Source organism: Salvelinus namaycush, chromosome 3 (assembly GCF_016432855.1).
Source record: "Salvelinus namaycush isolate Seneca chromosome 3, SaNama_1.0, whole genome shotgun sequence".
NCBI lineage: Eukaryota > Metazoa > Chordata > Actinopteri > Salmoniformes > Salmonidae > Salvelinus > Salvelinus namaycush.
In genome coordinates, this window is record NC_052309.1 from 67137434 (window position 1) to 67164226 (window position 26793).

Genomic DNA, 26793 nt, shown 5'->3' on the forward strand with positions numbered 1-26793 from the left:
GGGGGGGGGGCTGCCTTAATCGATGTCCACATCATTGGTGCCCGAGGAGGAGCTGTTGTGGGGGTTTACTGCCTTGCTCAAGGGAAGAATGGCAGATTTTTCCACCTTGCCGGCTCAGGGATTCTAAAAAGCAACCTTTCAGTTACTGTCCCAGCACTCTAACCGCTATGCTACCTGCCACCCCAGAGGAGGGGAGGAGGAGGAAGAGGTAGAGTCGCGGTGGAGGAGGAGGAGGAAGAGGATATGGGTAATCACTTCAAAGCTGAGCCATGGCAGAAGGTTTCACAAACTAGATTTTCTTAGCAAATATTCACACACATATATATATCTCCTTACCCATTAAATACATTTTACAGTAAGAAATTCTTTCAGTTGAAAACTGAGGGAAAAGGAAAGAGTGGGAGTGTGAAAGACAAGAGCATTGAATAATGAGGGGTGAAAAGCATTGTCTTGAGGGGAGAAATTATGTAAATGATGTTGCCTCTTCTGATGCAATGAAGCCCTTACTGTTCCAATACGTGATGGCGTGATGGAGAATGGTACAATACCTTTATGGACTGGAGATGTGTACATTGCATCTACAGGCTACAGCATAAGTTACAGACGCAGGATATTTGGCAGATTTTTCCACCTTGCCGGCTCAGGGATTCGAACAAGCAACCTTTCGGTTACTGTCCCAACATTCTAACCGTTATGCTACTGTAACATAAGTTACAGACGCATGATATGTAACTTTCTCACTCCTAATTAGTCACGATTCATTGGATTATCCGTAAATCATGGTAGCATCCACATTACTGAATGTTACTTTTCAGTAAAAGTGACAGTACATTTACCATTTGTTTCTATCGGGCACAAAGTAATCTGAAACACAGCCAAAACAAACAGGAAATGCATCTAACAAATTTTGTAGAGTCACAAGCTTGATGTATTCATTTCATGCTAGGAATATGGGACCAAATACTAAACTTGACTACTTTAATACACATATAAATGAATTTGTTCCAATACTTTTGGCCCTCTAAAATGGGGGGACTATGTACAAAAAGTGAGGCAATGTCTCAACGGTTCACCCGACGATATTGATGAAAATACCCTCAAATTAAAGCTGACAGTCTGCACTTTAACCTCATTGTATCATATCAAATCCAAAGTGCTGGAGAAGAGAGCCAAAACAACACAACATGTGTCACTGTCCCAATACTTTCAGAGCTCACTGTATCCAGTATGTGTGGGTGAATATTATATGCATCTATCTAGTGTCCTCCTTTGTGACTGTCTGAAAACATAGAATGCGTGTTGTGAAGTAACATTCCTCGCCTTGATGATGATATAAAGATCTACAGATAAAAACAGACTAAGATTCAAAGTGAGAAAGCGGTGTGTGTGGCAGAGTGAAATAAGATCGAAAAGATAGCAAGAAAAGATACCGAAGTGAAATACAATAACGGTCCAAACCACTGGTATGATTAATTATGACATCCTAATCCTGACAAGATCACACTCTCTCGCTACTCCTCTAGGCTGTATTTCTGCCTCTCCCCTCCAGCCCTCCCTCCAGCCCTCCCTCCAGCCCTCTGTGTGATCGAAGCAAACAGTCTACCCAGCTGTAAACACAGAGACAGGGCAAACACACACTCAGACAGCCAGCGGAGAGGGAGACGGATAGAATGATCAGCCCAGGCTCATTCCCTATTCTACAGGGGTTTCACATCCCACACCAGCAGCACTGGCATAACCAGTAGGTACAACACCAGTCAGCGGTGGAACTGAAGAACAACAAGCAACACTCTTCCAGAGGATTAAAAAGATTTTAAAAAGCCAGGTTGGTAGCTGACAGTGTACTAAGAGAGGAGCGTTAGAGACGTTCCGTGTCTCGCGATGGCCAGTGGCGCTTCCCAATGTCTAAATGGTCATGCGCTGGGCGCACGATGCCCGCCGTTGTCATGACAACAGGCTGGACGACGGACAACCGTGTCTTTGTGAACTGCTATCTTAAAAAAAGGCCCTGCACTGAGGAGAGAGACAAAAAAAGGGGGTCATGTACAGACCTCTCCGCAAATACACAGAGAGGTGTGATTCAGCTCAAAGTGGGCACTAATGAAGTAATATCAACAATAACTTTTTGAAAAAGGATAAGCTAATAGCAGATAGTAGTACTAGGCAAGTCTAATTATACTGTTGAGACCTACAGCATTTTTAAAAAAGGTACTCTGAAACCAAAACAACACGCCTAGGAACTGTAACATTAAAAAGCACTAAAAACGTCAGAAAATACCCTCCTAGGCGTCCACCTATCAAGAAATCAGCAAGATAAATATAGCACTCGGTCTGAAACTTGTGGAGGTCAAAACCATTACATTCCCATGGACACACTTTGTTAGGAAACACTGACGTTAGGCACTATGTGATCTGCGTCTCTGGGGATCCAGGCTGGGACCAGCTGGGACAGGACAGAGAGAGAGAGAGAGAGAGAGAGAGAGAGAGAGAGAGAAAGAAGCCTCATAAAATGGCTGGAGGGGCTAGGGTCTGGGACAGTGACGCTGGCGGGTCCCTCAGCAGGCAGCCAGTCTACCAGGGGGACTGGAAGTCTAATTAAAACCCCAGCGCCTTCCCTGCAGCTGTGGCCCAGCCCAAAATGGAATCACACAACGCAGGCGAAAGAAGAGGATCAAAGAGAGCGAGAATGAGAGAGACTAGGAAATGGCGCATCAAAAACTTTTTTCTAAGTTAATGTGTCCTGTCCACCGACCTAACACCAACTTCAACCCTCTCTGACACACACGCCCACATAGTCTCACAGACATACTCCAACACACACACTCCTACAGTACGGCAAGGCGCCCTTCCCGGACCAGGTGCCAAAACAGACTCACCAAAAGTGTAAAGCGTTTAGGTTTAGCCAGGTCTGTCTTACCATGCCGGGCCTGCGATACCTGTCGGTCTGCTCCATACCGCGCTCGCCACGTTCGCCACACCACGGCAAATCAGAGGGGCAAAGCCACAGTCCACACCAACGACCAGCAGTGTGTGTGTGTGTGTGAGAGAGAGAGAGAGAGAGACCGTGCCGGCAAGTGTGTAAGTCCAAAAGTGTGTGTGTGTGTGTGTGTGTGTGTGTGTGTGTGTGTGTGTGTGTGTGTGTGTGTGTGTCTGAAAGAGAGAGAGCCAGAGAGAGAGTACTGTATGTGTGAAAATAGGAGTGTGCTGTCCTAACCCTCCTAACACACACACCCACCTCCAAGAACCTGAACCTTGTGTATGAGGAAAGGAGAGGGGAGTGAGGGAGCTGGGACTGGGGGGGGGGGGGGGGGGTCAGGTTGCAGGACTTGTGCTACATTTGCAAACTGGGGAATTATATTTAGCCCTGGCAGGACAGAAACAGGACCGTGAACGCAACGCAGCGAGCCCCAGAAGGAGGCTTGGTATGCAGCCGTCAGTCATTCAATGCCCCCACTGACGTGGGAGAGAGGCTGGGGCAGGAAAAATAATAATAACTTTCCTCTATCCTGCCCTCTCCCTCTCTCTTTCTATACCCAGAACAGGACATCAAACAAGGGGATGATATGGTTAGAGGGGAGGAAGTGACTAGATTGGGGGGGGGTGAACAGTGTATCAGTGGCAGCAACAAGGACATCCAGTGCGCAATAATGACAGCACACTTGGAACCAGTCAGCACACAGGAGGTGAGTATCCCCTAAAAACGGACACATTTCAAGGCCACACAGGTTTATTCTAAAATCTCTTTGATTAAGTTCAGGCAACAGTTGGCATACCTGTTCCAGTTACACAAACTAGATACAATACCTACTGGCTTTCAGTTCTAAAGTGTTGCACTTCAATGGATTATTTCAGCTTCTACTATCATGAACATGTCCCTTCTTCTTTAGATCGTACTTCCTTATGTAATGATCATACTTCATAAACCTGAAAGCAGATACGCAAACGTAGATCATTTCAAGTAGTCAGCAAATAAGTGAAGACGAGTCGGCAGATTAGTGAAGGAGATGAACTGAACTTGAACTCTTTGGCCCAGCGAGCCAGCCAGCCAGCCAGGCAGCAGTCAGTCAGTGTTAAAATGGCTCCAGCCTGCTAAACTAAGGGCCCAATTCAATCATGTCTGCTTCAGTCGACATCCGCATAGCTGATGTTTTGACGTGTCGGAGGTGGAACTGCGTTAGAGCTGTCCAACCCACAAGTGGCTCCTCGTATTATACTGTACCTAAAGCGGGCATTGCTATTGGCTGCACGAAGTCGCACTAAGCGAAATCCCATGCAGCTTGTTTACAAGTTCGAACACTGGAATGTGAGACGTAATCTACACCTCGATTAGGCTGATAGAAATCCTCATTATTTTGTTTAATGATGTTCAATTTGAGCGTCATTATTTCTATATATCCTATACGTTCTTGTTTTTAATTTTGTAATGCGAGTTGAACGGATGTGGCTTCGTAACAATGATCACAAGAGCGGCTGCTCATCGATGTGACAGCTCCAACGCGGTTCCACCTATGACACCGCCAAAACATCAGCAGTGGCGTAGCAGTTTAGCGGGTCCCCCCGCAAGGTCCAAGCAATTCTAAAGCTAACAATATATCATTCAAATATTCATGTTAAATTATTCAAATATGTAATCCAAGTTTTAAGTTTTATAGCACTATTAAATGCTGCAGGGCTAATTTCTTGAGCATTTTGGCACGTTTTTCTATAGATGTAGAACATAAAACAACATTTATAAAGCAAACCCTTAGGCCTAGCGCAGCAAATACTTTGACTGTATCACTGGCAGAACAGTGATGACATTTGCTTTTTTATCTTAAGGGGTTAAGCCATCAGAGACATAGTTGACAAGCCACTGACGGAGTTGACAACTACTCAAGACAGACATATTTTTGACTCTAAAAAAGAAAAGTGCAACAGAAACATCTGTAAAATATGGGAAATTATTCATTTGAAAATATTCCCAATAAAAAACAACCACTCCATGGGCCTCCCGGGTGGCGCAGTGGTCTAGGGCACTGCAGTGCTAGCTGCGCCACCAGAGTCTCTGGATTCGCGACCGGGAGGTCCGTGGGGCGACGCACAATTGGCCTAGCGTCGTCCGGGTTAGTGAGGGTTTGGCCGGTATGGATATCCTTGTCTCATCGCGCTCCAGCGACTCCTGTGGCGGGCCGGGCACAGTGCGCGCTAACCAAGGGGGCCAGGTGCACGGTGTTTTCTCCGACACATTGGTGCGGCTGGCTTCCGGGTTGGAGGCGCGCTGTGTTAAGAAGCAGTGCGGCTTGGTTGGGTTGTGCTTAGGAGGACGTGTGGCTTTCGACCTTCGTCTCTCCCGAGCCCGTACGGGAGTTGTACTAACGATTGGATACCACGGAATTGGGGAGAAATACATTATTTATTTTTTTAAACACTCCATAAGATCTTTCAGCACATGGAGTTGATGTTTCACGGAGTTAACAAAAATGGCAGTTTTCTTCATTCAAGTGGTTTACACAGTAGCAATTAGTTTTTTCCTCAGTTGCTTCATGACTAAAAGCTAATTAAATGTAACATATTTGAACCAACATTCATATTCCAGATGGCGTTGACAGTTTATGGTTGCATTTCCGCTATTAGGTAATGCTATTAGGTAATGCCAAAATGTATAGACATATAGCATAATGTATAGACATGGAAATTAATCATATTGAAAGTAGTTTGAAAATTAAAAAATTTAAATGTACATTTTAAGCTCAAATAATGCAACAAAAGAATTGTTTTAAACTATAAAATAAAAAGTTTCCCTGCCAGACAAGGATAGTCCCAACCTTCAAGAATCCCTGAGAAAATGTCCTGCTATTCTATACATTTTGGCATGAGACTGAGAAAATGTCCTGCTATTCTATACATTTTGGCATGAGACTGAGAAAATGTCCTGCTATTCTATACATTTTGGCATGAGACTGAGAAAATGTCCTGCTATTCTATACATTTTGGCATGAGACTGAGAAAATGTCCTGCTATTCTATACATTTTGGCATGAGACTGAGAAAATGTTTTATTATTCCTTAAAAACAAAGTGTTGATCTATGGGGTTTTATTGTGTGGGGGGGAGGGGGGGGGGGTGAGTGCTACGCCAGTGTACATCAGCTATGTGGGTGTCGGCTGTCGCCGGTTAACACTTGATCTGATTGAATCTAGGCCTAAGCTAGGAGAGCAGGGGGTTGGAGAGGCCGGGTGGAGGAGGGGAACATACAGCTCTGGTGTCTCTATTCCACCAGCAGAGGGCAACCTCTGACACTGTGACAGGTGCCTCACCATAGCGACGCAGGAGTGGTTGACTGACTGGTGATGAACAGGCAGCCAGCCAGCCAGGTCCACAGCATGAGGAACAGATTGCCAGAGAGAGGCAGGCAGGCTAGTATTCTCAGAGCCACTCCCAAGTGTCAGCCACTCAGACTACTGTTTGGTTCCCTCTCCTCAAAGAGAAGCAGCCTACTGCCAGGCTGCACTGACAGAAGGACTGATTACATTTTCCCTTCCAATGGAAAAGGAACATACACCATAGCAGGATTTCTCACACACAGCTGAGAAAATATGAGGGCGAAAAATAACGAGGAAAAATGACTAACTGCCACTCAGATGGAGGAAATTGTAACTATCGGTTTATCAAATTCTCCTCACTCAAATGAGAAGAGGTGATTTCAGGGTGAATTATTAAGATAGGCTTCATCCTGTGAACATTGCGGTCGTAGAATGTAATTTATTTGTCCTGAGCAGCCTTCTTTTAGGTAACACAAGTCGCCCCCTCTATTGTGAAACAGCCAATTGACCTGACCCTGGTGCCATAAATAATGATTAATCATTACCTAATAGCGTTGGACTGACACAGTTGCTCTAAATGGAATGGCAAAAGAAGGAAACTGAAGCCCGGCAAATGAGCCCCCAGGGATGCCAGAGTGATTATGGTCCTTCACCGACTGTGTTGTGTAGGGGTCAGCTCATCTCATGTCTCTATGGTAGAATAGCTGGAGGGCATTGCCGGACAGCCCGACAGTCAACTGTATTGATCACAAAAACCCATCTGAATGTGTGTGTGTGTGTGCGTGCTTGTGAGAGAGAGAAAGAGAAGAGAAATAGAGAAAGAGATTGATAGATAAAGAGAGCGATATGTAGAATTGAATCCTCAAATCATATTCAATCAGCCCAGACATTGAAACAGCAATGAACATTTCCAAAGAGTCAAGGAGGTCACAAGAGGTGCATCTGATCTACATCTTGTGTCTTTCACATCCATATTGCCTCTTCTTTCCCAGGTTACAATCACAGCTAGTAATGGTGCTCATTACTACATGCCTGCCACTCCCTGTGTATCTAAAGTACTCTATTCTTGTACACACACACACACACACTAATCCATCTAAACATTCTTTCCTCCTCTCCATCCCACTGCGCCTGCACACAGAGGGGAGATTCAGTGTGTCGGTTGCCATGGAAACCAGACCAGTGTACCGGCTCCACTGCTGGCTGATTGTGTGACAGTGTGTGTGTTTGTGAGACTTAAAGCTTGGAAAGAGTGTTCGGCTCGCAGTTGCGCAAGAGGGTGCAAACATATACAGTGCAGCTAGCTGCATACATAGACATAACACAGCCTGCCTACATAGTGCATTATGACATCTAAATGAAGGATTCACTGCAAATTCAGGTTGTATACAGGTTGGTATCCATTTGGGACACACCCACTTTAATGGCTCCTGCTACCGTACATGTCCGTCTCAGAGCAGACTTAGAGTTAATGAGGAGATGTGCCAGTGAGTAGGGGAGGGGTGCAACAGAGGATGAAGTTAGCTAACCTTTAGAATCCACAGGAAGGCTACACTCCATGTGTTCACTGCCAAGAGAGGGGAGTATTTTTGTGTGTGACACCCATAGCGAGCAGGTTAATGTCGTCAGGCAGGGGCAAAACGTTTCCTCCCTCAAATGAAGAGGTCGGGGAGGAAAAGGGGACACATGGTGGCATGACACGGGGCCGCTTTAATAAAATGTCATGTCCGCATGATGAGCTGCGATGGAGATGACAACCCCTTCCCCTCTCTCCAGACCCCCCGGAAAGGAAGTGTCTCTGTGTGGTACGTTTCCCCCATGGAAACATATTTCCTAAAGCCTGTCTCTCCTGCTGGAGAATAGCAGGCTCCCATGGGCTCACCCTGACAGTGTTGATCAATGAACCACGGGGAACCTGGGGAGGGCGTGCTGGGGAGGGTCTGAGCCCTACACGAGGACCCGGAACCAAGACATGACAATCAGGATTGTGGAGATCTACCTCCTGGAGTCCCTACGATACACTCTCTCACTCTCTGTCTTGTTCTTATCCAAGCTGCATTAATCTGACCAGTTTATTGTTGATTCATAGTGAAAAACATTGAGTCCTGAGTAGGTGGGTGCGTCCACTGGGGAGGACAGCAGAGGCATCAATTGTGTTTATGAGAGCAACATAAATGAGGGGTGACAGAGAAAGGTCAAGGACAAAATGAAATAAGACAGCTATTGCACAGATGAGAAAGAAGGAAAGGAAAGGGGGAGGAGTAAGAGGTTAACAACGTGCAATGTAAGTAAAACTGCAGAGAGCTTGGACGGCTGTGTGCGAGTGACCATGAGAATGTGTTTGGGTTACTTATATGAGAAGGCGCCAACAGTGCTGCAGCAATATCCATACTGATCCATCGGGCTATTCGCACCTATGAATCTCTTGAACTTATCACCAGAGGAATCAGGCAGTCTCGTATAAGGTACAGTATAGGTACATCATAAGGCGAATAGGGGGTCTTACCTGCCGGACAAAGCTGTTGGAGGTGGTGTCAGAGGAGGTGCTTCCATCGGAGCGCTTGAAGCGGCTCTTCCGTTTGGAATACTTTCCCTAGAAGGAAGGAAGATAAGGAGACAAGAAACCCAAAAGAGACATTAGAAGAAGCTTCACAAAGCAAGTCTTAATTTAAAAAAGTACACTTGAACAAAGTTTTGTTCACAAACATATTTTCTGTTGAGAAAACATTACGAAACCTCCCAGCTTTGTTCTAGCGGTAAATTCATCTCAAGACTTTTAAGTCCACAAAATTCAAATGTTTATGATACTGGAACTCTATGATCAGGAGAGCTTCAGGGACATAGAAGACAATGACCAGAACAGATGGAGCGCTGCCAGAGATGGGAGTTAAAAGGAGACAATGTGTCCTGATCCTCTCCCAGCACCAGTGTACTCCACCATCTTAGCTCAGCTTCATGTTCAACCTCCATTACTTGTCATTATTCATGTAGGTCGGGACCCTGTAATGTGATAGGCCATTTGCCAGGGATCAGCCTGGCTTGGGCAGGGCCCTCCACTGCATTAGAGCCCACCCTGGCCACGTCACCATGGATACGCAGTGCCGGATAATTGCATTTGTTGGCAATCAGGAAGCCTGATGGATCAGACTAGTGGGTTGTGCCGCTCCTGTGTGCACAGATGGACAGGGACCGCTGCCTGAGCGGAGGCCACAAGAATAGTACACAGGAACATACAATACACTCACACATGTACTGTATGCACGAATATGTGCAGTGTTCAAAAGGTAGACACCCACATGGGACATATTCCTGCAATCAAAAGCCTGATCAACCTCTCAGAGCCATGTTCTCTTTCATGTACAAAATCATGCTCACATTATGAGCACAAACTGTACAGTTTGTCGCCACACCTGCTCCCAGCAACCCAACCAACCCCACCTTCATACACGCACGCACACACCTGCGCCCACAGCTATGACCAAATTGATCAGACCAGTAATCAGAATACTCCTCAGTGTGAGGTATGGACACGCTGTTAGAGTCTGAGTCCAGCTGTAGGGCTGTAGTCCAGCTCCCCTACCCGTCCCTCATCATCACTGAGTCGGGGCACCATAGTCCCCAGAGGTATGTCTCTGCTGTGCTGACAACTTTTAAACAAATGTGCCCTCAACAGCCGCAACAATGCTGGCCCGGACATGGGCATCATCCTCTGTGGTCTACACACTATAGATCATATTCAGAGGATGACGAAAAGAGAAAGCGCAACACGATCTCTGCATCCTTGACAGGTGAGTTGTAAGAAATTAAGGGGGCGTGGGGTGGGTTGGATTGAGCTGGCCATGGGGAGAGGCTGGCTACAGTAAAGGGCAGGGAAATGCCATAGAGGGGAAGTAGGGAGGGGAGGTTTCCTGTCGGTAACCAACCTCCAGGGCTAAGTGACTAATTAGAGGGGGGTGTGACGCGAGCGCTGCTCTGTTAGACAGGAACTGTAAACTGGGGAGGGATGGGAGGACAAGATTGTGGTGTGTCTCTGTCTTCCAGCATTAACAGAGCACAGTCGAACATTCTCTAGGCAAACATACAGTAACAGCACTCCTCCGCTGGTGCTGCAGGCAGAAGAACAAACACAATCTATAATCTGAGCTATTGTATCCAGGCTTGATTTAGATCAGTTCAGCATTCCCCTGCGCCTGCTCATATGTTTTCATCTCTGTTGGGGTTGGTTGTTGCCATTTAGTGTTGCTGGGGGGCCGGGGGGCCTTTCCTCCAGGATCTTACTAGTACGGTCACAAATGGAACATTTTTTTCCTATATAGTGCACTGCTTTTGACCAGGACCCACAGGGCTTCAGTCAAAATAAGTACGCTACATAGGGAATGTGGTGCCATTTGGGACGTAGTCTACAAGTGTGGTCCCCCGGTCGTCTCTCCACAGCTGAGTTATAAATATGCCAGCGTGACCCGCCGCAGGTCTGCGTGAACTTTATATCTAATTGATCCGAGTGCCACACACAAACCCTTCCCCACCACATTACACAAGGAGGGGGTCCATCTGTCTCTCAGCACAGCACTAACACGCAAGGGATAGAAATCTGACAGCTAAAAACAGTCAGAGAGAGAGTAATAAGGATGGGGAAGGGAGAGAGAGATGGAGAGAGAAAGAGTGGGAGAGTGAGGCGTGCAGGAAGCATACTTGGCATGGCTTGAGGTGTTGGGTTGTATAGAGTATGTGTTGTTTTTCTGTGATGTCGCGGTTTCAGTGGAGAGACAATGATGGAGCTTAGCGTGGGCGGGTTTGTTCTGGTCATTCTCATTTCCCCCCCCATTCGATTTTACGACCAGTCATGCCCACGTAACCAGTTTTACCATATACTGTAACTTCCCGAATGCCATTTATAGCTACAGAAAAAGTTACATTCTGAACATTTAGAGTTGTAAAAGAACAAGTGTTGTGTAAGAAAACATTGCATGAGCACAGATATAGCAATTATCAAAAGCCAATATGCTGTTTTCTGGAGGGCAGAAAAGGCATGGCTCTAAGGGAGAGCATTATAACACATGATATGATAATTATGTGCGATCTTATTCCATTAAATGTGTCTGCCAGTGTGTACGGCATTCATCCCCTCTCATTTCGGGAAAAAGTTTCATCATTAATCAGCAACACCTTGATTCCATGACAGTTCCTGGCAGCAAAGAAATAACAATGCATTAGCTATGAGTAGGCTATAAAGCCATTTAAACAGAGTTCGGTGTCCTTACTCCTGCATGAAGGCAAAACGGATGAGAGAAAATCGTGCCCACTGTCCACACGGTCCATTAATACGTGGGCGTGGCTTGCATCACTTGTGGACTTTATCCATCTAGTAACGTGTAGCACATAGCGCTAATTGCGTAAAAGACATCAGAGTTCGTTCATCAATCATCATTTAGCATTAGCCTACAATAATAGGCAGCTTTGTGTAATTATTGACCATCAAATGGTCAAACCAAAAATAGTCATTGTCATGTCATAAATAACACATACTTTTCCAACACATAAATTGTAAAAAATAAAAAATAAAAAAATTAAAAAGTCATAGCCTATAATTCCTGTGGTTCTATTTGAAAGTGGAACAGCTGCAGATGGTAACGAGAAACGGAAGAAGCGACACACAGCAGCCACAGTTAATTACCATATTAATGGCCCACTGTGACCAAACCAATGCTTTTACTATAGATGAAGAATACATGCATTACTTTGTTATTACCCTAGTTATTAGTCCTACTGATACAATTCCCATACACGTTTTTTTTGCTCAGGGAATTATAACCTACTCCATTAAATCTTATTCGCAGCTGGTTCGTTCACCTGCTTTTCTGCTTGTATAGTCCCTGTTATGACAAGTCAAACTGTGGACTGTCAAAATGTCTAAACAAAAAGCTTCAGCAACAGGCGGACTGTCTCCATCAAACCTACGGTGAGATTTCCCGGGTAGGCTTGAGTTGTAGCCTATACTGCTTACCTGTCCGTGTGGATGTTGATCAAACATGTCCATTTGGATCTCCTGGGTTGAGGTCGAAGGCGTCCTGGACATACTACTTTTCTGTACCATTGATTTACTTTTTCAATTCTATTTTCTAATTCCTATGTTTATGATGATGTCGCTATAGTCATTGTCAACGAAGATAATTACTTGTCGTTGTTTCCCGGAGGGTGCTTCCCAAGCGTAGTACAATAGCAACAGCTGCGTCGTCTACAGTCTATCCTAGCCCACCACCCTCCGTTTCCTCACTCAGACAATACCGACGGGGCGCTCCACTCGAGATTCCAGCTGCGAACGGAATAGGTCCACGCCCCATTGGCAAGGCCCCACCCTCATCACTGATTAATCAACGAGAGACCAACACGGAAGGGATGTCTTGTGATTGGGTAATGGGTAAAGCAATTAGACTAGGTTGCCACCTGGTTGCACAGATAATATCCACATTTTTAGATGCTCACCTCTTTTCAAGTGGCACTGTAGGCAGTTGTCGGCAGTGGTACATCAGCGAGGATATGTAGCCTGTTGGCTTACTGTTTTTCTTATATACATTTTATCTGTCACATCGCTCACTTCATCTCAATGAAATCAGAAAAACATGAAAAGCATCAATATAGTCCTGACGATGATAATTACACGGTACATTGATTCCAATGTTATACAGATAAGTCAATATTCATTACATTAAAATCATGAGACACGATAATCAAAGGTACATTGCATTTTATTTTCCCCATATGAGCACTACATTGTTATAATGGTCATAAATACAGTACCAGTCAAACTTTGGACACATCTACTCATTCCAGGGTTTTTCTTTATTTGTACTTTTTTCCACATTGTAGAATAATAGTGAAGACATCAAAACTACAGGGAGACAGGACGGACAGCTGATCGCCCTCGCAATGGCAGACCACATGTATCAACACCTGCACAGGATCGGTACATCCGAACATCACACCTGCGGGACAGGTACAGGATGGCAACAACAACTGCACGAGTTACACCAGGAACGCACAATCTCGCCATCAGTGCTCAGACTGTCCGCAATAGGCTGAGATTGTAAGGCAGGTCCTCACCAGACATCACCGGCAACAACGTTGTCTATGGGCACAAACCCACCGTCGCTGGACCAGACAGGACTGGCAAAAAGTGCTCTTCACTGACGAGTTGCGGTTTTGTCTCATCAGGGGTGATGGTCGGATTCGTGTTTATCGTCGATGGAATGAGCGTTACACTGAGCCCTGTACTCTGGAGCGGGATCAATTTGGAGGTGGAGGGTCCGTCATGGTCTGGGGCGGTGTGTCACAGCATCATCGGACTGAGCTTGTTGTCATTGCAGGCAATCTCAACGCTGTGCGTTACAGGGAAGACATCCTCCTCCCTCATGTGGTACCCTTCCTGCAGGCTTATCCTGACATGACCCTCCAGCATGACAATGCCACCAGCCATACTGCTCGTTGTGTGCATGATTTCCTGCAAGACAGGAATTTCAGTGTTCCTCCATGGCCAGTGAAGAGCCCGGATCTCAATCCCATTGAGCACGTCTGGGACCTGTTGGATCAGAGGGTGAGGGCTAGGTCCATTCCACCCAGAAATGTCTGGGAACTTGCAGGTGCCTTGGTGGAAGAGTGGGGTAACATCTAACAGCAAGAACTGGCAAATCTGGTGCAGTCCATGAGGAGGAGATGCACTGCAGTACTTAATGCAGCTGGTGGCCACACCAGATACTGACTGTTACTTTGATTTTGACCCCCCCTTTGTTCAGGGACACATTATTCCATTTCTGTTAGTCACATGTCTGTGGAACTTGTTCATTTTATGTCTCAGTTGTTGAATCTTGTTATGTTCATACAAATATTTATACATGTTAAAGTTTGCTGAAAATAAATGCAGTTGACAGTGAGAGGACGTTTCTTTTTTTTCTGAGTTTACTAACCAAAAAAGTGTTAAACAAATCAAAATATATTTTATATTTGAGATTCTTCAAAGTAGCCACCCTTTGCCTTGATGACAGCTTTGCACACTCTTGGCATTCTCTCAACCATCTGGAATGTATTTCAATTAACAGGTGTGCCTTTTTTAAATTAATTTGTGGAATTTCTTTCCTTCTTAATGCATTTGAACCAATCAGTTGTGTTGTGACAAGGTAGGGGTGGTATACAGAAGATAGCCCTATTTGGTAAAAGACCATGTCAATATTATGGCAAGAACAGCTCAAATAAGCAAAGAGAAATGACAGTCCATCATTACTTTAAGACATGAAGGTCAGTCAATCCGAAAAATGTCAAGAACTTTTAAAGTTTCTTCAAGTGCAGTCGCAAAAACCATCAAGCGCTATGATGAAACTGGCTCTCATGAGGACTGCCACAGGAAAGAAAGACCCAGAGTTACCTCTGCTGCAGAGAATAAGTTCATTAGAGTTACCAGCCTCAGAAATTACAGCCCAAATAAATGATTCACAGTGTTCAAGTAACAGACACATCTCAACATCAACTGTTCAGAGGAGACTGCGTGAATCAGGCCTTCATGGTCGAATTGCTGCAAGAAAGCATTACTAAAGGACACCAATAATACGAAGAGACTCGCTTGTGCCAAGAAACACGAGCAATGGACATTAGACCGGTGGAAATTTGTCCTTTGGTCTGATGAGTCCAAATTTGAGACGTTTGGTTTCAACCGCTATGTCTTTGTGAGATGCAGAGTAGGTGAACGGTTGATCTCCGCATGTGTGGTTCCCACCGTGAAGCATGGAGGTGGTGTGATCGCTTTGCTGGTGACACTGTCTGTGATTTATTTAGAAGTCAAGGCACACTTAACCAGCATGGCTACCACAGCATTCTGCAGCGATACGCCATCCCATCTGATTTGCGGTTAATGGGACTATCATTTGTTTTCAACAGGACAATGACCCAACACACCTCCAGGCTGTGTAAGGGCTATTTGACCAAGAAGGAGAGTGATGGAGTGCTGCATCAGATGACCTGGCCTCCACAATCATTTTACCTCAACCCAATTGAGATGGTTTGAGATGAGTTGGACTGCAGAGTGAAGGAAAAGCAGCCAAGTGCTCAACATATGTGAGAACTCCTTCAAGACTGTTGGAAAAGCATTCCAGGTGAAGCTGGTTGAGAGAATGCCAAGAGTGTGCAAAGCTGTCATCAAGGCAAAGGGTGGCTACTTTGAAGAATTTAAAATATTTTGATTTGTTTAACACTTCTTTGGTTAATACATGATTCCATGTGTGCTTTGCACACTCTTGGCATTCTCTCAACCAGCTTCACCTGGAATGCTTTTCCAACAGTCTTGAAGGAGTTCTCACATATGTTGAGCACTTGGCTGCTTTTCCTTCACTCTGCAGTCCAACTCATAGTTCTGTCTTCACGATTATTCTACAATGTAGAAAATAGTAAATATAAAGAATGAATTGAATGAGTAGGTGTCCAAACTTTTGACTGGTACTGTACATAGATGTCCATTCATGTCCATACTGTGCGATGCACAGGCATACTGTAGTCCATTCCTCCTTACAGTCTGATGCACAGTAAAGGATCTGACATGGCTTAACTCGGGGGAATAATATAGTCAAATAATATTGAGGCTTAGCAGTACAGATGTGGCCAGCTAGGTTCATCTAGAACTTTTTACTATGTTCTTACTGAATCTGACCGCCATCCTTTGTGTATTTATCAACTTCACTTCAGTATTTATTCAGTTTTCACAAATACATTTTTCCCATTAATATGTTTTTAAAGGCTTAATGAAAATGTCCCTTTTTTGTATAAAAATAGTAGTAGCAATAACGAGTACAAAAATAAAATAGAGAGGAAATCCTGTCTGAATAAGTAGTCTTCTTCATTGAGGGAGGTTCATGAATGTAAAACACACATGTATGTATTGAGTGTATCAGGTATCAAGGTAAGACCCAGATGCAGACCGTGTCGAAGTGACAATGTTTATTACAGCAACAGGGGCAAAGTTACAGGACGGCAGGCAGGCAGGGTCAGGTTGGCAGAGGTCAGTAATTCAGAGGTGGGGCAAAGGTACAGGACGGAAGGCAGGCTCAGGGGCAGGCAGAGTGGTTAGGCAGGTGGGTACATGGTCAGGCAAGGGTCAAAAACCAGGAGGACGAGAAAAGAGAGACTGGGGAAAAGCAGGCGCTGACCCAAAACCGCTGGTTGGCTTGACAAACAAGACGAACTGGCACAAACAGACAGAAAACACAGGTAAAAATACTCAGGGATAAGTGGGGAAGATGGATGACACCTGGAGGGGGATGGAGACAATCACAAAGACGGGTGAAACAGATCAGGCTGTGACAGAGTGTAGATTGGTTTTCGTCCCCTTCTTCAGTCCAGTGTAAAGTATTTATGTGAGGTCCTCATGCAAGGAGTGTCCCTTTATCAGTGCAGTTCTGTGGTGTGTGTGTCCTGAGTGGCAGTGTGTGTGTGTAGGTTATGTGCCTTTATAAACTGGGTGGTTTGAGCCCTGGATGCTGATTGGCTTAAAGCAGTGGTATATGAGACCGTATAGCACGGGTATAGCAGAACATTTATTTTTACTGTTGTAATTACATTTGTAACCAGTTTATAATAACAATAAGGCAACTCGGGGGTTCATGGAATATGGCCAATATACCATGGCTATGGGCTGTATCGAGGCACTCCGCGTTGCGTCGTGCTTAAGAACAGTCCTCAACCGTGGTATATTGGCCAATGTTACAGATTAATTGACTCATTGATTCAGGTGAGATCCTTCTCTCCAGCTGTTTGCCTACTGATGTCCATTCAATAACTGATTCAGATGACAATGTCATACAGTTATTTTTTGGCCAAGAAAATTACTACAGTAACCCATTTGGCATGCCTTCTTATCAAGAAGAGAGATGTCAGTTGCATTCTATGCTGCTGGGTAGCCTGAATGGCTTCGAGGGCGTTTAAGTCCAAAGTCAAATCAAATCAAATTGAACATGAACAAAGCAAGCAGGTTAGCGCCCAGGCTTCGCTCCTGAAGGTGAAAGCTTGTGGCAGAGGCTAGTTGCAGGTAGAAGTTTTATGGGAAAATGGCTTCAGTCTGGTCACCCCGTCTCCTCCATGTCCTCCTGTTCTATTCAGCAGATAAAACATTCACGTAGTGTAGTAATCTTGAACTTAGTCTTCTCCAGACAGAATGCAGGTGGATGATATATTTCATAACTCTCCACCCATCAGGCATTGACATGCTTTGAAAGACTAGTCATGGCTCACATCAACACCATCATCCCGGAAACCTTAGACCTACTGCAAATCGCATACCGCCCCAACAGATCCACAGACTATGCAATCTCATTTGCACTCCACACTGCCCTTTCCCACCTGGACAAAAGGAACACATATGTAAGAATGCTGACTACAGCTCAGCGTTCAACCCCATAGTCCCATTGAAGCTCCTCACTAAGCTAATCACCTTGGGACTAAACACCTCCCTCTGCAACTGGATCCTGGACTTCTTGACGGGCAACCCCCAGGTAATAATGATAGGCAACAACACATCTGCCACGCTGATCCTCAACACGGTGGCCCCTCAAGGGTGCATGCCTAGTCCCCTTCTATACCAAGTCTAGGTCCTAAAAAGCTCCTTAACAGCTTTTACCCAGATCCATAAGACTGCTGAACAATTGAACAATCAATCAAATATGCCACCGGGACTATTTGCATTGAGACACCCCCCCCCCCCTTTGTTTTCACACTGCTGCTACTCACTGTTTATTATCTATGCATATTCACTTTACCCCTACCTATACAAATTACCTTGACTAACCTGTACCCCTGCACATTGACTCGGTACTGGTATCCCCTGTATATAGCCTCGTTATTGTTATTGTTATTGTGTTACTTTTTGCTTTTTTGCTTTAGTTTATTAAGTCAATATTTTCTTAACTCGATTTTCTTAAAACTGCATTGTTGGTTAAGGGCTGGTAAGTAAGCATTTCACTGTAAGGTGTACACCTGTTGTATTTAGCTCATGTGACCAGTGACGACCAGTCATTCGTGATATATCTTTTTTTGTGGGTGGAGCTTACCTGTTTTGCATGTTATTTTTGCATTAATACGTGTCACATATCAGTTTGCAAAGAATGTAAAATAATACATATATCAAAGAGTTAATAAATCAACATACAAACATGGTCTCTTTTTTGTTTTCTTGAGTAAGGCAGCTCCAAAATGCAGGTGTTTCAGCCTAGCTCCGTGCTTTCTGTGGTGGTGGCGCAAGGCAGCAGAAAATACGGAGCCTTGCACCATGATTGGCTCAGTGTTCTGTCACTCATGGGGACACTACGTCACTGACAAGTCTAAGGGTAGAGCTAGAAATTTCTATTCCCTTGGGTGCCTCCATAGAGTTACATTAGAAGTGCTCATCCAAGAAGGCTTAAGGTCATTGGCCACAGATAAAATTACGTCAAATCACGTTATATGTACAGTAGCTTTGATTGGACTGACATGTCAACATCATACTTTCAAAATCTTAGCCAACAGTCATCATCATGAATCAAGTCGACAATCTACTGGAAAATCCTTTTTAATCCTTGACATATGAAGAGAAATAATGAAGAGAAATTATAGATAAAACATATTGGTGCTCATCGGCCATTAGACATATTCATTATACAACAAGTTGGAAATCGCAAATTCAACAACGAGTAGTTTGGAAGGAATCAGTGACTAACTGCAAGCATTGTAAAGCAATCCCTAGCCTGCTATTCAGTGGAGTGGCTGTGTGGTCCCAAATCTGGGATTAAACATTTAACATTGGCCATGCTGTCAATGAAGTATGATTTGTGCCGTGCTCACAACAACTGTTAACTTGGAACTGCGAAAACTTGACTTCAGTGAGTTCAAGACAACTGGGAGGTTGGGAATAAATGAGCTCCGACTGGGAAAATACGCTTTGAATGGTCATCCAACTCGAAATTGTAAATCTGGCCTCTTTATAGAGCTATGACCTGAAGATCAATGACGTCATCATGATTGAACGTTTTTGTTCAGAGTTCCCAGCACCATAAATCCAGAGAATGCCAGACTTTGAAGACAAAATTTGCCCACAAAGGACCGCCGCACCACCTTCCTGTTCAAGTGAGCTCTGCACAACAAGGTGAGTCCAAAAATATATTGTATGCTGCTGCATAAATGATGTAATATGCCAGGGAGATATGAATACTGTAGCTAAGAAAGTAATACTAAGTGTATGCTGTGTAGTAAAATGTTAGTAGCCCATGTGCCTCACCCTAATAATTTGGTATTTTTACCTCTCTTAATTTTGCCTACTGTTCTGACTTGGTGGTGCACATGTAGCCTATAACCTGTTTTTGAGAAATGTAATCACTGAATATTGTAAGAGCTTTCATTGTCTGCTTATATGCCCCCTTTATTTATCCTACGGTTCTGACTTGGTATACAGGGAGAACACTGTAAGAACAGCCCATGTTCTGAATTCTGCCGCTGTACATTTCAAAAGTGCTAAACAAATAGTTATATGGACTACGTCAGTCCTAGCTTGCTCATTAATGTCTTAATCGAAATTACGGGTGTCCTCTTATCCGCTTGTCGTCCCCTTATGTCATAGTTTGTACATCTCAATTGTCATTAGAAACCACATTTGTTTACTTACCTATTGTTCACCTAATACCTTTTTTTGCACTATTGGTTAGAGCCTGTAAGTAAGCATTTCACTGTAAGGTTGTATTCGGCGCACGTGACAAATAAACTTTGATTTGATTTGTTTAAACAAGTCAGCCATATCAGCTATGTTTTTTTAAAGGCAGTAAATGAGGCTGAATGAACTGTTTCACTGCCAGACAAGGCTCCGCTGATAGCCAGGTGTAGCAGTGGTAAGATGTTGGGACAGATTTCTGTAGGTCCTAACAGTTTGTGGGCACCGTTTGTCACCGTTATAGTGCAATTCATGTATTGTTTAGTGTTATATTTTATAGTGGCTTTGTTGGCATGCATCCACTTCTTCTTTTTTTTGCCCCACCAAGATTTACATGCTAAAATCGTCACTGCATGTGACAAATAACATTTTATTTTATTAATTAAGAATTGTTATTGAATTTTTTCCTGTAGCTGGTATATTGCCTCTTATTGGTGATCGATAGCCCCATCTAGTGGTCTCTTTAGCTTCATACTCTATTACAATCCTGTGTTATTTATTCAGAGGAAATGTTCACATGGTTTATGTAAAAGCAATGATTGATGATATTTCTCTGTCCGCATTTGTACCTTTTGTATATAATCTAGAACATGCATTATGTTGTACAAGGTACAGATTTATTGATTTTCTGTCTTGCTTGATCATATGCAATTATCCTTGAAATAGAAGCCAGGTGAGCTTGCTGCTGAAGATCTACACTGAGGATGGCCTGAGGCCAAAACGTTTGTTTTGTTTTCACATTCCATTTATGATTTTTTTGGGGACCATGATGTTCTAATAAAAATCTTTATTTTGCATTCAAGCCTCAGTTTTGGATTTATTATTTTTCTCGGCAGTGTGCGGGTCTCCATCTCTTTCAGTTCAGAGAGGAAATCAAACAATGCATTCATGTCACGCGAACTTGGCTTCAACTTTAGGGTCTCCTTCAAGGTGGTGGAAAAAGTACTCAGTTGTCATACTTGTGTAAAAGTAAATATACCTTAATAGAAAATTACTCAAGTAAAAGTCAGCCAGTAAAATAGTACTGGAGTAAAAGTCGAAAAGTATCTTGTTTTAAATGTACTTAAGTACAGGGATGTGGAAAACTAATAAATTGTCATACTTGAGTAAAAGTAAATGCTATATATCAGATATTTTCACATATCTTTTCAGAGGTGATCTGATTGGTCAAAAGACCAATTAATGGGGAAAAAATATCACATTTGGGCTGCTTATCTAAACGTAGCCAGCCTTACAGAAACGTTTCCTCTGACAGTGTCAGACAGACACAGTTTTAGTCTTTGGCTTCGACATGGTCTCCTCTGGCGGAGTAGTGAGCCGCGTTTTGTATGATTTCACCCACAATGCAGTGCGAAATCACTCCCCACTTTTGGAATATACTATTATTCCCAGATAAGGGGAGAACATATTTTCTATACACGTTATCTTATGATTTCAGACAATATTGCTCTCTCTTACTTTCGCTCTCTCTACAAATTAGTACTTTAATGCTAACACTTCACATGAAAAATATTATATGTGTGTCGTATTCCGTTTATTTCACAAAAGAACCGCTGTATATCTCATTTTGGATTCTCCTGTAGCTTTAATGGTACGGCCCTGTCCGTCCCTCGACTCTTCCTTTTTCTATTGCAGTAGCAGCCATGAGGTAAGCCAACCGACTTTGTGCGAGTCTAAATTCGCATATTTTTTATAAAATAAACATTAATTGCCCATTAAACGTTTACTAAGGTTGCTCCAACATTTACGCGACACTACCGTCAAAGTCCCTTAACATATTTAATCTTTGAAAAGCTACATTTTATGTAAATGTGCCGCACGATGTTCCAAGCCAGGGAGGCCATGTTGTCGACCAAGATTTCTGAGACGAGACATTCAGGCCTAACGTTAAACAAATGCGAGTTAAACCCCTTTGCTATCATAGCTGACTCGATTATGATCGTTTAAAACATGTCTGATTCCCATATTGTTAGTATCAACGATATCCATGTTCCATATAATTTGAGTGTTGACATTTGACAGGCTAACTAGCTACTTTGCTAGCAAATTTGGTCTACCCCATTTTGTTAGCATTTGACAGCTAACGTTACCTACATCTACCTGGACACTGGTCTCATGATTTTGACTGATGTTCCCCGGTGCTTTGTATTAGCGAACTGGTTACTTGTGTCTTGTAAGATTCAGTGTCAACCATGTCACTTTCTAAGAACTGTAACTGTGTGGATGATATTTAGCTATACGACTATAGTAACGTACACTCGTACATCGCCTTGGTCCGTACAATTGCCCTTATTTTAGCGCCCCAAAAACGTAATACTTCCAGATCAACTGTAATGTCAATACCATTGTAAAGCACAATTTCTCCCCTTTCCAACATGATCAATTACATGACCTAAACGCTGCCCGTTTCTGCATAATTTAAGCAGCCAATGAGCCCCGTCGGGTCTTTTTAAAAATGGCGGGTGGGAAAGCGAAACTAATGCGTGATAGTGAGGAGAGAGGTTGTGGGAAAATTGCTTTTTTTCACTCGATCTGTCCAACTTATAACCTTATCACCTCTAAAATGTAAATAAAACACTATAAAGAGTTTATGTAATGTGTCATTACATACCTATATGAAGGTTTGTGTCGAATTTGAATCGGGTTTTTAGGGCGGTGCTAAAGTGGTCTTAGAAGTAAACAGCGGCTTTGAGAATGATGATCGCATACAATGATGACGCAAAAAAAGACGGTATCCCACCTTACCCCTGACACTGTCCATTTCTTGTTTTTAAATGATGGGAGAAGTGCTACACCTGGTGGAGAGATTGTAAGACAGAAATCGTTGCTTTGTGCGTGCTGTACGTTACGACATGACACGTAACGGAGGGTCCGTTTTTCAACTTTTCTCCAATACTATAGAGCCATTACCATGTTGATCAACGCTTGAATAGAAACGTAGTTCACACCCCATTTTGAAGTCAACTCAGTCGCAACTGTCCCATTAGTTTTCTTTGTAGCCTCGTTTGAATGTTGCGGTTGCGCACATTTGTACGGAATGGGGTGAGTTTACGTTAGTTAGATAACGTTACTAGCCTAACGTCGAGTAACGTTAGCCCAGTTGCAGCCATGGTAACGCTTAGTCATTAGCATCTAACTAGCTGTAATGGCTAACAATCAAGCTGGAGTTATATAGGATAAATGGTTAATATGATGATTCTGAGAATGGTTTCGCAAACTATGCTGAAATTTGTGATGTCACGTTTCTCTTGGCTATCTGATTAACCCCTGTTCACACTACAAACATTTAAGTTATGTTAGCAACGTTACACAAAATGTAATGCGTTAACTAACTTCATTTCTAACCCAGCATGCTCAGGCTTCAAAAGAGGCTTGCCTCCAGCGTCCTGCGCTGTGGCAAGAAGAAGGTATGGCTGGACCCCAACGAGACCAATGAGATTGCTAACGCCAACTCCCGTAAGGATTCAGACAATTTGTGTTTTAGCACGTTATTTTGGCACTGTGATGTAGTTAATGTAGCCTGTGCATAATCTGCCCAGTAGTTGACTGAATATTGATTTGTTGCTGTAAATTCACCTGCTTTGTCTAACCCATATATTTTCTGTCCCCCCTCAGGCCAGCAGATCCGTAAACTGGTAAAGGATGGTCTTATCATCCGCAAGCCTGTCACGGTGCACTCTCGCGCCCGCTGCCGCAAGAACACGCTGGCACGTCGCAAGGGAAGGCACACAGGAATCGGTGAGTGAATGCTGTCGTAGCTATATCGACTAGTGATGACAATCAGGTAGTCTTTTTATTTACGTAACTGATTTGTTTTGATAACAGGATTGTGAATTTTGGGGTGTATTAATCTCAGACCTAACACCATCCTTTCCTCTGCCCACCCTACCAGGTAAGAGAAAGGGTACAGCCAACGCCCGTATGCCAGAGAAGCTGTCCTGGATGCGTCGTATGAGAATCCTGCGTCGTCTTCTCCGTCGCTACAGGGAGTCCCATAAGATTGACAGGCACATGTAAGTTCTCCACATCCACCCTCGAGTATACAGATTCACAAGGCATAGCAACTCCTATTGGGTCCATTTCAAGGATGTCTCTTACACATTGATTATGTTGAACTAGCTAACTCTACTAGCCTAGGCTGAACTTGCTAGCTATAATGGCTAACAATCAACCCAGAGTTACATTGGTAAAAATGTTTCCTGAGAATGGTTACACAAACTTCCCTGAAATTTGATGTCATGTTTCTCTTGGCTATCTGATTAACCCCTGTTCAAATTCCTATTTGATTTGGGAAGTAGTTCATTAATTGATAAATTATTCATTTTGTATTTATTTAATTGTTTAAAGCGTGTATTGTAGATTGATTTGCTCTTCTTGTTTTGCCCCTTTCCTTCCCGCAGGTACCACAGCCTCTACCTTAAGGTGAAGGGTAATGTGTTCAAGAACAAGCGTATCCTCATGGAGCACATCCACAAGCTGAAGGCAGACAAGGCCCGCAAGAAGCTTCTGTGGTAAGTCTAAAACCAAAACTACAACTCATCTATCTGCCTTAGACTTTTTTTTATGTGCAATGTTTTGTTTTAGTGGAGAAGGAACTGAGCTGATGAGCACTTAAAAGCAGATCTTTATATAGGAATGTTTATAGATGGTAAGATGTACATTTGTGTTCAGCCAAAAGATAAGTTACAGCGTTGTTTGGCCATTTTTCTCTGCAGTGACCAGGCTGAGGCCCGTCGTTCCAAGACAAAGGAGGCCCGTAAGCGCAGAGAGGAGCGCCTGGCAGCAAAGAAAGAGGAGATCATCAAGACCCTGTCAAAGGAGGAGGAGACCACCAAGAAGTAAACAGCTTCTTGTCCCTGGCATGCACCTCCTGCCCTTCCCTCTGTCAAGTGATGACAATAAAAAGTGTACGAAAGACAACCCTGTCTCCTGAGTCCACTCTTACTTGATCACACCTGTGATGTACACTACCTGACATGGTTTCATGGGTTTATCAATTGTGTGGGCAGTTCTGAAGTGGCATTGGATTACTTCTATTTACAAGGATATAACCTGTTCTACACAATGACATTGTGTGATTGATCTTACTGTTTTTCCTCAGTCCAGACTTTTCACAAAGCTTGTAGGAAATTGACAGGACAAAGCCACTGGATGCATACCATAGCAAAGTAATTGTGCCTCTTTTTTTTTTTTTTACCTGACCTTACATTTGCCGCATGACGAGCTAAGAATCTTGGTATTTTTATTAACTTGTGAATCCACATTGTTTAGCTATGAGGACAGTTGGTAAAACTGTCTTGTCAGATGTGCCACAAGGTGTTAGAATGTGATAAGTGTTGGTGATATTCAAGTGGTTTGGATATGTGGGGTGGTTGTATGTGGTACCCTTTATTGTCTTACTGACAGTATCCCTACCCTTTTCAAATCAACTTTTATTGCTCACATGGTTAGCGGATGTTATTGCGAGTGTAGGGCAATGCTTGTGAGTCTAGTTTCAACAGTACAGCAATATCAAAAAATTCCACAACTACCTAATACACACATCTAAGGAATGGAATGAGAATGTGTACATCAGCTGACTCATCTAAAGCCAATAGTGAAATTGTTTATTTGATGAAATTATCAAACAATTGCAAGTACAAAATGAAAACGTGTGCACTTTCAATCCTTTTAGTGGGTTTGCCTCTGGAATAAGCTATCATTACATCAACCCTGGTAGGCCTACCTGTTGGACAAAACAGATCCTGTAGAATCATTGCTATGATCTCGTGGTCACTGGCACCTACTTCACAACACTGGTCAGTCTATGACTCCCATTGTTAGCCTAATATGATTATCTGTATCAGTCGGGCAAATTTTCTATGCCATTAGAATTGTGTCCATATTTTAATTTAATAGGGAAGTCGGCTAAGAACAAATCTTATTTACAATGATCGCCTAGGAACAGTGACGGCCTGAACTGCCTTGTTCAGGGGCAGAACGACATATTGTTTACCTTGTCAGCTCACAACCGTTCGGTTACTGGCTGAACACTAACCACTAGGCTACCTGCTGCCCCATAGAATGTTTCTTTATGGGAAGGGACTAAGGTGGGATCATGGAGCATATATTCAAATAGCCATTTTAATTTAGGATAAATCAAAATGGGTCAGACCTTTTTATGCTGATTTAGATGGACAATTATATTTTAAAGGTCAGCGTTACACTGCAATTTTAGATTTGAGTCTTTTAGCAGAATCATATGCAGAGTGACTTAGTTATTGCATATGTCACCTATGATTATATTTAGTCCTTTTCCCTCGTGCTTTATTTTGAATTGATTTACTTAAGCGCTTTAGTATTTATTAATTTTGTGTGCTGGGTTTTGGTTTACTTATGTGACTTCCTTTCAATTGTTTAATCCCTTTTGAACATTTGTTTCATGTGAATGAGTGTTAATTAGGGACCTAAGGGGTATGGGGGGTTAATGAGCTGCCCCTGCGCAAAGGCAGGCATCAAAACACATGTTTCGCACCTGAATGTGCTGAATGAAGGCCAGTAATAATTCTGTTCAATGTTATGTCTAGTTGCTGAAATTTTGACGAACATGAAAGTGGTTTGGAGAGTGAAATCGTGTGGAGGTGGTTGAGCAACACTGGGCTGTTACTGGCGCAGAGATGTCTGGAAAGGTAGGGGGGTTAGGAAGACGGGATGGAGTAGAGTGGGAATAGTTGGAGGTAGAGCAGTGAGAGTAGTGAGAGTAAAGGTTAAGAAGAGGAAGCATGAGGAGTCTTTGGAGTTCT

General features: G+C 43.4%; 2 protein-coding genes and 1 non-coding gene across 3 annotated transcripts in view; 2 read left to right on the forward strand and 1 right to left on the reverse strand.

The window, feature by feature from the left end:
- LOC120044523 (voltage-dependent L-type calcium channel subunit beta-1-like) overlaps nucleotides 1-12394 on the reverse strand; it is a 32985-nt gene extending 20591 nt beyond the window's left edge. The window contains exons 1-2 of the mRNA XM_038989179.1: nucleotides 12305-12394; nucleotides 8807-8893 (exon numbers count right to left, since the gene is read on the reverse strand). Coding sequence (XP_038845107.1) covers nucleotides 8807-8893; nucleotides 12305-12394 — 177 coding nt within the window. The remainder of the gene's footprint in view (nucleotides 1-8806; nucleotides 8894-12304) is intronic.
- Nucleotides 12395-21552: 9158 nt separating this feature from the next.
- On the forward strand, nucleotides 21553-24931 carry LOC120035376 (60S ribosomal protein L19-like). Its single transcript, XM_038982145.1, has 6 exons — nucleotides 21553-21659; nucleotides 23361-23467; nucleotides 23627-23749; nucleotides 23904-24024; nucleotides 24412-24522; nucleotides 24727-24931. The coding sequence occupies exons 1-6, from the start codon at nucleotides 21655-21657 to the stop codon at nucleotides 24851-24853; spliced, it is 594 nt and encodes a 197-aa protein (XP_038838073.1). The 5' UTR covers nucleotides 21553-21654; the 3' UTR covers nucleotides 24854-24931.
- LOC120045240 lies at nucleotides 23196-23275 on the forward strand. Its single transcript, XR_005476671.1, has one exon. It is a non-coding gene; the product is annotated as a small nucleolar RNA SNORD53/SNORD92 (small nucleolar RNA).
- Nucleotides 24932-26793: the final 1862 nt, after the last annotated feature.